The sequence below is a fragment of the Vigna angularis genome, chromosome 4 (genome assembly GCF_016808095.1).
Source record: "Vigna angularis cultivar LongXiaoDou No.4 chromosome 4, ASM1680809v1, whole genome shotgun sequence".
NCBI classification, from domain to species: domain Eukaryota; kingdom Viridiplantae; phylum Streptophyta; class Magnoliopsida; order Fabales; family Fabaceae; genus Vigna; species Vigna angularis.
This window is the reverse complement of record NC_068973.1, coordinates 3,837,973-3,852,120: the sequence shown is the minus strand read 5'-3', so window position 1 is coordinate 3,852,120 and position 14,148 is coordinate 3,837,973. Positions and strand designations below refer to the sequence as shown.

Sequence of the window (14,148 nt, the reverse complement as noted above, 5' to 3'; positions counted from 1 at the left end):
TTTCTCTTTATTTATCATTTATTTCTCCTCAGCCAAACAATCTTACTTTTATTCTACTTCTTATCTATTTTTTCTTCTTTTATTTTGCTTTCCAGTTATTTATTTTTGGTTTAATACCCAATTTTGTCCCCAGTTTGGTTCGAAAATCTCAATTTAGTCCCTCGTTAGAAAAGTAATTGTAATGGATCCTTACTTGTACATTTGTGAGTCAAGTTAGTCCCTTCCGTTAAATATAAGCAAACGGAGTTAATGGAATGATGATGTGGCAGTAGTTAGTGGTTAGGTGTCAAAATGCAATTGTCTGCGTGGCAGCTCCCTCTCATATCAGAAACCAGGTTTCTTCCTTCTTCTAGATTCACAACAGCGTCTCTACTTCAAACAAAAGAAGCCAAGAAAGCTGCCCTTACCCCTAATTCATCTCCTCTTCTTCAGCACAAAACAGAAACCCCCACTTTCTCATGGACAAACAAACACCAGGCCATGGTTTCGCCGACGCTCCCCTCCCACCGGTCGGAGCCACCGTCGATACCGCGTCGTTTCGACCTCAGGCCCCACCGGAACCACTGCCGACCGCGCGCGAGGCCGACACACTCTCCTTCTGTCTATCGCGAAAAGCCCTCCGCCAAACCGGCCACGCGCCTCTTCCGCGCCACTGCTTCGTCAACTCCAGCCACCATGCCACTGCTTCTCCGATCCCGTCTGCTCTCTCCAACACCGGCAACCCAGGGAGGGGTTCGTCTTCATCGCACGTCCAAACCTCCACCCGACTGGCAGCCGCGAGCCACCGGAGCCGTCGCCAATCGAGGCGAAATCTCTCCTCCTCCGTCGCTCGTCGCACGCGGGAAGTTCTCTCCCTTCTCCGTCCATAGTCGCCGCCACCACAGAGGCGAAAACTGCCGCCACCGAGGTTGCCGCGATGGGCTCTCCTATTTCTCTTTCAAGGGTTCTTTCGTCTCCAGCATCACCACCGGACCGAAGCATTCTTCCCTCTCTTTTTCTCATTTTTTAAATTTATTTACTGATTAATTTGGCATTGATTGATTCGATGTTTTACTGGGATTGAAAATGACGAGTGTGTGTTGTGTACATCTGAGTGTGAGGGGTGAATGCTGGATCTGTTCTGCCCTGTGTGTTGATTGGGTTATGTTTGTTGGGGGTGGTTACGGTCGAAGAGCAATTCGGTCGAAATGATTTCGCGGGCGACAATCCGGACGAAAAAGGTGTGATTGAAACAAAGGTGACGAAGACGAGACGAAGAAGAAGAGTAAGAGAGTGAGAATGAGCGTGAGTGAGTAGCGAGTGAGGTGAAGGTGGGTGTGTGAGGGTGTACGGTAACGGCTGGGGATGCGGTCTTTTAGGAGCCGGGAACCTCGGGTTTTCGCCATTTCATATATAAATTTAGGTTTAATACCACGTAAGCACGCACACATTTGCGTTTTGACACCTAAGCACTAATTACTGCCACATCATCATCCCATTAACTCCGTTTGTTTATATTTAACGGAAGGGACTAACTTGACTCACAAATCTATAAGTAAGGATCCATTACAATTACTTTTCTAACGAGGGACTAAATTGAGATTTCCGAACCAAACTGGGAACAAAATTGGATATTAAACCTTTATTTTTCCTATATTTGTTTCTCTCTGCCATTGCAACCTTAATATTGTTTTGACATAAAATTAAGTTTTGTTTAGCGAATTAAGTGAAAGAAGTTACTTTAAAGATAACCAAACATGTAGATGATAGAAAGGAAACTAATTCTTTTAAGATTAAACTTGGAAATAAAATATATTTATAATAATATTATACATAAATCTAGTTTAAGTTCAATTTTACGTGCATTCTTATGATAAAAAAAGAATTCACTGTATATAAATTTATCTGAACATAACAAGTATCTAAACAAGTTATAAATGATTCAACAAAACCTTAAACCATCTCTTTTAAAAACCTTCTAATTTAAAATCTTACCAGTCAAAACTCCTAAAATTAACTCAAAAATCATATAAAACTCAACCTACTAACTCCTGAATAATTCTACGTTAAATTTTACTATCTCAAAACTCAAACAAGTTTTAAATAACCATAAAACAAACCTAAAAACCTCAATTATTTCCCTTCGACCTTCTAAAATCTCGTCTATAACACCTCCTTTTAAAGTTCAAAATTACCTATAATTTTGCCTACTCTTTATTTCTCACTACAACACCATTTTATAACCTTGCCATAGCAACACTCACAAGACATAAGAAAAACATCCATATAATCATACATCTAATAATCCAATACAATTATAGAAACACCAATAACACTAAAACAATTATCTTATTTACAATCAGATAAACATAACATGATATCAACCACGCTTATACATTTAAATTATAAACAAATATTAGTTTTTCTTATCTAAATAGAACTACCACAACTCTATTTTTGAATTTTTAAGTTTGCCTTATTTTACCAAGTTTAATACTTATAAGATTAATAAATAGAAAAATTTCTTAGTCTACATACAATAAAATAACTTGATTAAATCTAATTTATCTATTCAATCAAATAAAAATATTGGTCAGAATTTCGAAATTCTATGTTTAAAATATAATCTCTTTTATGTTTTTACTTAGAATTTTCGGATTCAAACTTTATTTATAAGATCTTAATCTAGTTTTACTATGAACGAGTGGATATATTTTTTCTTTATAAGTTTTTTATTACCATTTTTCTAAGTACTTTTTCATTTCGATTCACTCAATTGAATAGTTGGATGTTAAATTATTTTTTCAAATTTCCCAAAGTATCAATAAAATATAAATATTTGAGATTTAATGTAAAGATATATGTATTTAACTTTTAATTAATATTAATAAAAATAAATAGAAAAAGTAAAGCCCTTTAGTAATATTAAAAATTAATAAATATTTAATGTACACACATCAACACTCCTACTAATGAAAAAAAAATCATTACAACAGGAGACTAACACGATTTATATTGATACCGCTTTACTTATTCATTACTGTTTTTTTTTTTTTATGTTTATGTTTGAGCTATTATTAACAAGATTGTATATTAAAAAAAATGTCACTTTTTCTGTTATCTATTACCTTTGTATATTACTATTATTTTTATTTGTCTAATACGGTCCATCAACCACTAATTTTAAGCCCCATTAAACCCAATTATCTTATAATAATTCTTAAAATTTATAGTTTGGATTTGATTAGTGGAACTGGCAAGTTGAATTTATAATAATAATAGTTATTATTATTATTATTATAGATGTTTATTAGGTTAGAGTAGATGTGCCAAATAGATAGCACGTGGTTTCTACAATTAACTTGACTAATTAATTTATAATGGTCCTGAAACGCAAACAACCCTGCGTTGTGGCATGTTCATATTGTTATAGTAAAGAGAAAAAAGATAGTTCACCATGTGCCCACTGTCTCCAATATTGCTCTTCACTTCATAACTTAAATGTAGAATCAAGATCTCAACCACTCTCGTATTAGGCTATAAAAGGGGAGCCAAATTCAAAACTATTTTTTATTTTTAATTTTTTTTGTAAATTTTTACTTTTAAAATGTTCACGAATTACTTTTAACCAATAAAATAATTAATTCAATTTTTTATATCAGAAAAAAAGTTCATGTAAAAAGACTACTATAGTAACAATATGCTTTCAAGACTTTTGCATATTTTTAAAGCGTAACTTGCTTGTAGAGTTGTGGTTGCACGTGCAGGTCGGAGATTGTAGGTACAGGAGTATTTTATTTTAATTTATAGATATACGAAGAGTGTAAATTGTTATTAATGTATGAATAATGATATTTTGAAAATATTTTAATATTATTTATTTTAATATTATTTATGTATTATTTTGTAATTAATTATATTAGTATTTATAATTATTATTATTGATTCTGAAATAATTTTAAATTAGAAAACGACACATAAATATCGTTGAAATGTTGTAAAGAAATACTGAAAAAATATTATTATCTTTAATTTATAAAGATCGAAGATAAAATCGGTGAAGTATTATTAATGAGAGAGAAGAAAAAGTACAGAGGTATTAAAAATGCAGGGTGCAGGTGAATGTCTGGTTTTCTACGTTTGGAAAATGAGAAAAAGGTAAAAATATAAGTGGGGGGTGTGTGAGGTAAAGGAACAGAAAAAGTAAAAGAGTTTAGTAGCAGTAAAAGCTGTGAAGCGTAGTACAATGTTCTGAGATAGGCATTGCATTGGGTTCAGACACTCTAATACTATTAATAAATACCAATAATAAGTATTTCCTCTTTTGTTTTTATGCCCTTTTTCTTTCTCTCTCCCTTTAGTTTATGGATTTCCGTAGATGTGTCAGAGACAATAGCTGCCACAGAGACAGCTTAGCTGCACAAGCACCAGAACCTCTGCACTAGCAGCAGAGCAGCAGCAGCATCAGTAGCATCAGACACAGAGAGATGAGAGAGAATTCTCAAATCTCCATCATACCACTCTCTGATCAAAACCATTACTTTTATCCATCTACACAAGATTCTCTAACCATGCTCATCCCTCATGCTCATCTCATGCTCATGGTCCCTTAAATAAATATACCTCCTCTTCTCTCCCAACCCCTATTCTCTAATATTAATAATACTCATCACCACTCTCTTTCTCTTTCTCTTTTCTCTCACATACAAACATTTTCATCTCTGCATTTTTAGTTTTTAATTCTACCATTATGGTTTATTCAGACTACAATTACATCTTTCTGTTCTTTTCTTCTACATGTTATCAGTTTTTCAAACCGGCGTTGCTTTGAAACAAGTATAGTTTTCATGACACTTTTTTTTTCTCTCTCTGGTGCTTTTATATACATATATATTATATATATAGCTTCCCTTTGTTCTGCATATTTCTATTTCCCTCTTGTTCTACTCTTCTTGCTTGATGATGAATGGGAGGAACAGGTTTCCCTTCACCCCATCACAGTGGCAAGAGCTTGAACATCAAGCTCTCATCTACAAGTACATGGCTTCGGGAATTTCCATTCCACCTGATCTTCTCTTCACAATAAAAAGGAGCTACTTTGATTCCCCTCTGTCATCAAGGCTTTTGCCTAACCAGCCACAGCACTGTGAGTTTTTGCTTTTTTATCTTTCTGTGTCTCTCTTTTTCTGTGTCACTGTGTTTGTTTGTTTGTTGGGAGAGTGCAAATCTTTGACAAAAAGGGTTGGTTTGTGCAGTTGGATGGAACTACCTGCAGATGGGTCTGGGGAGAAAGATAGACCCTGAGCCTGGTAGGTGTAGAAGAACTGATGGTAAGAAATGGAGATGCTCCAAAGAGGCATACCCGGATTCAAAGTACTGTGAGAGGCACATGCACAGAGGGAAAAATCGTTCAAGAAAGCCTGTGGAAGTTTTGAAAACAACACCATCAACAAACACAAATGCTTCAACTCAACAACCAATCTCATCTATCACCAAACTCAATACTCTTTCTCCTCTTGCATCATCTGAATCACACCAACACCACCCTCCACACTATACCTCCTTTCTCTATCACCACCCTCCATCGTCAAGGTCCTTTGAAGACAACAGTGCTCCCTTGTTTCTTGACACTGGCTCTTGCTCTCAGTCCAACGCAGATTGCAGGTTTCTGTCATATTCACAATCACACTGCCTAAACTTAAAAGCACTTTCTTCAAGTGTCTGAGTCCTGATTCATTTTTTCTCTCTCTCCCTTACTTTTTTCTTAATAAAATTAAAGGAGTAGGTATGCATACGGAGAGAAGGAAGAGGTGGATGAGCACGCTTTCTTCACAGAGCCGTGTGGTATAATGAAAAGCTTTTCTGCTTCCTCTATGGATGATTCTTGGCAACTCACACCATTGGCCATGAGCTCCTCTTCTTCTTCCACCAAACAGAGGAGTTCCTTTGGCTTGTCCAATGATTATTCTTGCCTGCAACTTCAGAGCCACTCAAAGCAGCACGAGCAACAAGATCAGGGTGGTTGCTACATGCTAGGTGGAGGCCAACTTGGAAAAGAAGAGCCTCAGAAAACCGTTCATCGCTTCTTTGATGAATGGCCCCACAAAGGTAGACAAGGATCTTGGCTCGATTTGGATGACAAATCTTCCACAACCCAACTTTCAATTTCCATTCCCACCTCTTCTCACGATTTTCCAGCCTTCAGTTCCAGAACCCACCATGGTAATTGCTGACTGTAAATATTAAAAATTGGATTTTGCACAAGTTGGTTTTTACTCAATAGAAAAAGATTTAATTTTTATTTTGTTCTCTTACTGGTGAACAGTGGGAAGATTATGTAAACAAGAGGTTCTCGGTCTGATACAACTTGGGATCTGTCTGTAACCTTCTATCTGGTTGTTTATGTTTTGCAGATGGTTGAGCTTACATTTGAATAAAGGGTCCTTGTACGGAATGAAAGGCCAAAACTGTACCTAGAAGGTGGGGTTAAGATGCTTCGGGGTCTTCTTTTTCTTCTGCCATAAAGGCCTTTGAAAGGGATTGGTGTCTCTAATGTGTGATCAGTCCTATAGATGCTAATGCTTTTTCTTAGTTAAGTTCTTTCAAACACAGTACCAAACATTCTGTGACTAAGCCTAAGCTCTTTGATGCTTGAGCTAACATTCAAAGTTGGCACATCTTTGTAATTTTGGTTCATCATAGATACTGTGAAACTGGGTGCACTATGGCCCACAGGATTTGCTTCTCTCTCTCTGTAATCACACTGCTTATTACTGTTAAAGTTAAACCAATTCTTTTCCTTTTCTGCAAACACCGTTGGCCATGAAAGAAACAAGGTGTGTCCAAAGTGTGTTTTTCTTGTGACTGTGTTTCTATAGCATGGCCTAAATTTGTTTTTATCCGTTACGTAAATTCTTATTGTCTCGGTTGACTGCTATAAATATGCACAATTCTAAAACGTTGACTACTGTTTGCTGCATATGACTGAGTCATATTTGATACGTGGCAGAAATAGAAAATGAAGTGCATATGGTTTGAATCAATGGTGGTAGATATATGTAATTAAAATTGGTGAGACACGTACCCATCATTTCTATCAAACTTTTTAACACCACCTAAGTACTTGTCTTTTATTACTCTTATTATACTCTCTCTGTTCTTATCCTTATTTATAGAACAACACAATCACGATTCAGTGTTCTCTGATAGTTTTTATCAGTTATTATATATATATATATATATATATATATATATATATATATATATATATAGTCTCTCCTATCTTGTTTAATAACTAGCACTTTCGACTAGATGATTAGTCTTTAAACTTTCTATCAATCCATAAAAATCTTATTGAGATACTCTTATGAATATTCTAAATACTGAAGGCATCTATTCCTAATGTGAAACAATTTCTTGATTCTCAATTCACTATAATTTTATAATTTTTAAGGAATCATATATTAAATTTGAATTAGTTTTATTTCAAATCGTTAATTTCTTTTCAAATGTTTTTGTTCTTATAAATATTTATTGAGTTTCACTTCTTATTTGAATTACTAACAAATAACATTAGTAACATCAAACTAATGGAAACAGAAAGTATAGCAGTGGTACAGTAGTGTATTACAAAATGAAAGAATAGTGTGTTTTTATACAAGAGAAAATTAACTGTAAAAAATGAGTAACAGAAATAATTAACTAACTTATAAACTAAGAACTTGAATTATATATCTAATACACCTCCTTAATTCAAGTCACTTAGAGCTAATACACCTATTTCAGATCTGAGATATTTAAATCTGTCATGTTTGAGTGCTTTAGTAAATAGGTCAGTCAGTTGTGATTCAGTTTTGCAGTAAATCAACTCAACTTTGCCTTTATTTACCATATCACGTAAAAAATGATATTTCACATCAATGTGTTTGTTTCTTCCGTGGCTCACAGGATTCTTAGCCAAACTTATAGCAGATGTGTTGTCCATCTGTAGCACAAATGGTCTCTCAATTTGCACTTTTAAATCTTTTAGAACTTCATTCAACCACACACCCTGACATACCGCATGACAGCCAACTACATATTCTGCTTCACAACTTGATAGAGCAACAATGGTTTGCTTCTTAGAACTCCATGATATAGGTGTTGCGTTCATGAAAAAAATATTCCCTGATGTGCTTTTTCTCTCAATTTGATCTCCACCAAAATCTGAGTCAGTGTAACCAACTAGTTCCAACTTATCCTTCTTCACGCTGTATGGAAACAAAATACCATATCTAGTTGTACCTTTAACATACCTTAGAACACGTTTAGCATAAATCAAATGGCTCTTCTTTGGATTGCTCATAAATCGGCTCAACAAACTAACCCCATACATCAGATCTGGCCTGCTATTACATAGGTACCGCAAGGAACCAATGAGTTGCTTATAAGCTGTCTCATCCACGCTTTCTTCGTTTATATCAAATTTTAGCTTAGCATTAACCTCAATTGGATTCCTAGTAATGTTACACTCAGTCATCTTAAATTTCTCCAACAAATCCTTCACGTATTTTCTCTGGTGCATAACTAAGCCTCTAGCTGTGTGCATAAATTTCATTCCCAGAAAGTAGCTGAGCCTCCCAAGGTCTGTCATCTCGAATTCTGCTTCCATCCTCTGCTTGAATTCTTCAATACAATGTAGATTGGAACCCGTCACCAGTAGGTCATCAACGTACAAACATATGATCATTATATCATCACCACTCTTCTTCACATGCAGGCTATGTTCAACAACACATCTCTCAAGTCCATAGCTTATAAAAAATTCATCAATCCTTCTGTTCCATGCCCTGGGAGCTTGCTTCAATCCGTAGAGCGCTTTGAATAGCTTATACACTTGATGCTTCTTCTCTTTGATAAATCCTGGAGGCTGCTGTACATATACTTCCTCTTCCAACAAGCCATGCAAAAATGCAGACTTAACATCAAGAACAAACAATGACCACTTCTTAGCACATGCAATAGCAACAACTAAACGAATAGTTTCTAACCTTGCAACAGGTGCGTAAACTTCCTTGAAATCAACTCTTTGTTGCTGCAGAAATCCTCTTGCCACAAGCCTAGCCTTGTATTTTGAGATTGTACCATCTAGATTAAGCTTAGTTTTGAAAAACCACTTAACTCCAATGCATTTCTTTTCGGGTGGCAAATCGACCAGCTTCCATGTTTTATTCTTCTCGATCGATCTAAGCTCCTCCATCATAGCTTCCTTCCAGAGTGGTTGTGATAAGGCATCATCAACATTCAAAGGTTCACTCCCGTCCATTAATGCTAGGTGAATTATATCACCTTCTTCATCCACTCCAGCATCAGAATACATTTCATATTCTGTAAACCGAGAAGGTCTTACCATTTGTCTTCTCGGTCTCGTTGGAAACTCTGCATTATTATCGTCGCTTCCAGTATTGCTAGTAACTATCGAATTATCAACTTCTTCTTCGACTTGCATAAGTATTTGCAATACTGCTCTTGATTTCTTCATGCTGGTTTGATTGCATTCCCAGTCCCAATTTTCATCTTCGAGAATCAATACATCTCTGCTAACGATCACCTTCTTCCTGATAGGATCAAATAATTTGTACGCTCCAGTAGGATGATAACCCACGAACACCATTGCTTCTCCTTTGTCATCCAGCTTCGTTCTCTTCTGCTCTCCACCATCTGTCCTGATCAGCTTTATCTGCCTATCAATTTCTTTTTCAACACGATTCTTGAACCGCTTGAAAATTTCTAGAACCTCACTTTTCAGTCTTATGAAGTATACCCATATCATACGACTGTATTCATCTATAAATGTAACGAAGTATCGATTACCAGCTAGTGTTGATATCTCAAGTGGACCGCACACATCTGAATGAATTACTTCAAGACGTTCTTTAGACCTCATCTTCAAGTGCGTTTTGAAAGGTCTTCTCGTTTGCTTTCCTATGATGCAAGATTCACAAGCTCTCTGAGGTATAGATATATCTGGTAACCCAGAAACTATCGTCTTTTTGCTTAACAGTTGCAGATCTCTGAAATTCAGATGTCTGAATCTCAGATGCCATCTCCAATTGTCATCCACTTCCATGGTAGATAAACACTGCAGATTCTCAATTATATCCATATGAACCTTGAAGGTACGATTCTTAGAAATCTTGCTTTCCAGGACTAGCCTTTTGTTTTTATCAAACACTTCCACTTTTCCTTGATTGCCCATCATCACGGTGAAACCTTTCTCTACCAGTTGACCTAGACTAAGCAAGTTGCATTTCATCTCTAGTACGAAAAGAACATTTTCTATCGTAGCCTTCAGTCCATTCTTCTGCTTTATGATAATATTTCCGATCCCTTCAACCTTCAATGTACTATCATCGGCAACTCTGACCCTGCTTTTCTTTCTTTCGTTCAGATTAATAAGCCACTCTCTATTGTATGTCATGTGGTTTGAACATCCTGAATCCAGATACCATAATTTGTTTGTTTGGTATGACATAGCAACGCTTTCTGAAGAAGTTGTAACCATAAGGATTAATGGCTCTGAGTCAGACTCGTCTTTTACAAAATGAGCTTGCTTGCTTTGATCTTTCTTCAACTGTCTACCTTTGTTGAAATAACACTCATAGGAGAAATGTCCCATCTTATGGCACGTAAAACACTCTATATTTCTTCTGTCTTTCTTCTTGTAGTATTTGTTGTCTCTTCCTATGCTTTCTGCATAATCACCTCTTTCCTCTTGTTCTTCAACGCCATCATTCTTCCACTTCCTTTGTACAGAATTATCATTCTTCCATCTACTTTGTGCAAAATTATCATTCTTCCATTTACCTGGTACATTGGATTTACCTTTCCAAGTCTTGAATTTCTTCTTCCCATCACCTCTAACATGTTGCACCTTTAATGCCTGATCATCAACCCTGACAGGATCTTTATCAAGAAGTCGCATCTCGTGAGCTTCCAAAGAACTCTGAAGCTCTTCGATTTTTATCTTTTCAAGATCTTTAGATTCTTCAATAGCAACAACGATGAAATCAAATCTCCGAGGTAATGATCTCATTATTTTCTCCATAATCAACACATCACTAAGCTCTTCCCCACAGCTCTTCATTTGGTTTGTAATCGTTAAAACTTTGTTGAAGTAGTCACTGACCTTATCATCATCTTCCATTTGCAACAATTCGTACTGCCTCCGCAAAGTTTGTAGCCGTACTTTCTTGATTTTCTTTCCGCCGACATGACAACGTACCAAAATATTCCAAGCCTCCCTCGCCGTTTTCGCGTTTTGGATCTTCTCGAAGTGTGTATCATCTACACACTGATGAATAATCAGCAGAGCCTTATCGTCCTTCTTACTAATCTCCGCCTTCTGATCTTCTGTGCCACAGAACTCAGTTGCAGACTCCACCTCTTCTATCACGCTGCTGACTCCTTGTACCCGAAACAACACCTGCATTTGCGTGCTCCATCTACTCCAATTCTTTTCGGTTAGAATAGGAAGATTTGTCGTTGAAAACTCTGCCATCAATGCTTACTTTCTGCTTCAAGAGCCTTCTTCTTTAAGCGCTTCTTGGTTAGCCGCACTTAACCAAACACTCAAACACCTTACGTCTCTTTTTCAAGAACCTAGGCTAACTGATACCACTAATGGAAACAGAAAGTATAGCAGCGGTACAGATATTAAGGAGTATATGAAAAACAGAGAGAAAGAAGATATGCAGTAGTGTATTACAAAATGAAAGAATAATGTGTTTTTATACAAGAGAAAACTAACAGTAAAAAATGAGTAACAGAAATAACTAACTGACTTATAAACTAAGAACTTGAATTATATATCCAATACAAACAATTCTCTACAAATTTTAACCAAAAAATATGGCTCACATTCATTCAAAAATAGTCCTACCACTTTGGTTAAGAAATCTTGACACTGGTTGAATGAAAATAACTTTAACTGCATTAACAAATAAATAATTCTAATAATGCTAATTGAAATATAACCATACCAACTGTTGATTAAAAGGCCTTAATTTACATGAGCTTCAAAATAATCTCATTAACATATTGGTCAAAAAATAGTTTTATGAATACACAACTGTGTAAGCCACATCCAAGAAACATATGGTGTAATGATTTCTTTTAAAATTTGATCAGTTCTCTACATGAACTCTCATTTCATGATATTGCAATTTGATCATTAAGATTTTGTTCTATTAATAATAGTGGTTAAGGAGAAACTCCTTCGTTCAGGGAAGGAGAGCTAATCATTTAGAAATTGCAAAAGTTACGAAATTGTTGAATATTTTGTTGTTAGAAATTAAATAATTTGAGGGTTTTTTTTTTTGTTGTGAAGTGAGTTTTGACGTTGGTATGAGTGGTTTGAGCAACTGAGACAAAAATGTGAAAGGTTAATATGTGACTAAATTTGGAAAGGAAAAGAAATTATTATGAAGAATTTAGAAAGAGATTATGAGGATGAAAACTAATGAGCATTGTGTAAACATGGTTTGTGATGTTTTTAATGATCAAGTTGAGCCGTGAATTTTTAGACGATAGAAGGTTATGGAATGGTGTGATCTGTGTGTATGAAAATTTTAGACACATAAATGAGAATGAATGAGATATGTTGTAACTTAAGATATGAAAATTTAAGGAAAACTGGTTGCATCATTTTCAGGCGTAGTACCATGTCGTTAACGTTGCTCTTAGATTTTGGAGAAGATTACCTTTTACTGGTTACTGTTGAACGACGGTTTTAACTTTAAAATTTAAAATTAAACCATCTTAAATACTAATTTAAAAGTAATAATGTATGATAAGTCCAAATAGCAATTTTGTTGGAAAAATACTACTGCTTAGAGTATTAGAATGTATTAAAGAGGACTTTGGAGGTGAGACTATCCTGACACAATTTTTAATTCACATAAAATAGGACATTGAGATGGTATGAATTGAATGAGGCTCCACGCAATAAATATGATATGAAAAATGATTATACATAGAGAACTAGTGGTTAACTCTATCATGAATTCTTTTGGAGACATTGGTCCTAAAAGTTGAGAAATTAATATGGAAGATTTGATAGCAAACATGATGGATAGAGTTTCATGAATCTATTTAATATATTACTCGTGTTCATAGTTTTATATATATATATATATTATTGTACTTAAAGACACTGAGAGAATTGAAAATGAAAAATGTGTTAGGTATAAACAAAGTCTCACATCAGATAAAATAAGAGATGGACATGGATTTATATATATAAGATACTTCTATTAGTAAAAGACTTTTTGAAGTGGTACCAAAATCAAATCTATATGTATATGTGTGTGTTGAACCTCCATACAAAATGATGGTGTGGTCTATAAAAGTTATCTGTTTAAATTAATGTTTTATTTTGTGTTTGACATTTAAATTCTTGTCAAATCTTTTATAATATAATTTATTTTTTCTATTGTTCTTTTAAATGCATTAGCATATTGTTTTGGATTTTTTTTTTTCCTACTACGATAGTATATTATATACGTGAGCAGTAGTAGGTGTATATTTTAGAATGAATATATGTAAGTAACACTCCATCTTACTCCAAACAATTAAAGTGTTTATTTTGTAATGACAATGAATCATACATTTAAATTTGAATTTTATGTATGTATTCAGGAGTTATGTCTTAATTTAAGCATGTCTATTTTTGTTTAATGAAATTTTAAGATTATAGTTATTATTTAAACTTGATTATGTTTTTGGTAGTTTGGTTCTATAATTTTTTTATCTTTATAATTAGTGATTTTAGTCTTTATATAAAATCAGAAAATTTTGGTTGATTATTTGAATTATTCTTTAAAATTTTAAAATCATTATTTTTTGCGTACCTTATGAGGAACGTCAATAAGTGAAATAATTTATGTATAAATTAGATAAAATGATGTAATAAAATATTAATGAAAATAAAATTAATGTCTAAAAATGCGTTTAAATAAATTGTACGATAAAATATAATTATAAATGAATTTAATCTTTCAAATAAAAAACAAAAATCTACAAAAGATAATTTCAAATGATTCATTATTAATGTTTATGTGATTCATGATTTTTTTTATTCCTTGATTTAAAAAGATTAAATTAAAAATACCAACAACTCGTCCGAAGGTA

The 14,148-nt window shown here is 34.4% G+C and overlaps 1 protein-coding gene across 2 annotated transcripts; it reads left to right on the top strand.

Annotated features, from left to right (window-relative positions):
- The first annotated feature begins 4,350 nt into the window (after positions 1-4,350).
- On the top strand, positions 4,351-6,724 carry LOC108330590 (growth-regulating factor 1). Of its 2 annotated transcripts, XM_052876297.1 has the most exons (5): positions 4,352-4,815; positions 4,959-5,125; positions 5,235-5,643; positions 5,759-6,201; positions 6,393-6,724. In XM_052876297.1, the coding sequence occupies exons 2-5, from the start codon at positions 5,020-5,022 to the stop codon at positions 6,398-6,400; spliced, it is 966 nt and encodes a 321-aa protein (XP_052732257.1). In that variant the 5' UTR covers positions 4,352-4,815; positions 4,959-5,019; the 3' UTR covers positions 6,401-6,724. The 2 variants fall into 2 exon arrangements, with proteins under 2 accessions (XP_017420570.1, XP_052732257.1); XM_017565081.2 differs by having other exon boundaries at positions 4,351-5,125.
- The last annotated feature ends 7,424 nt before the right edge of the window (positions 6,725-14,148 follow it).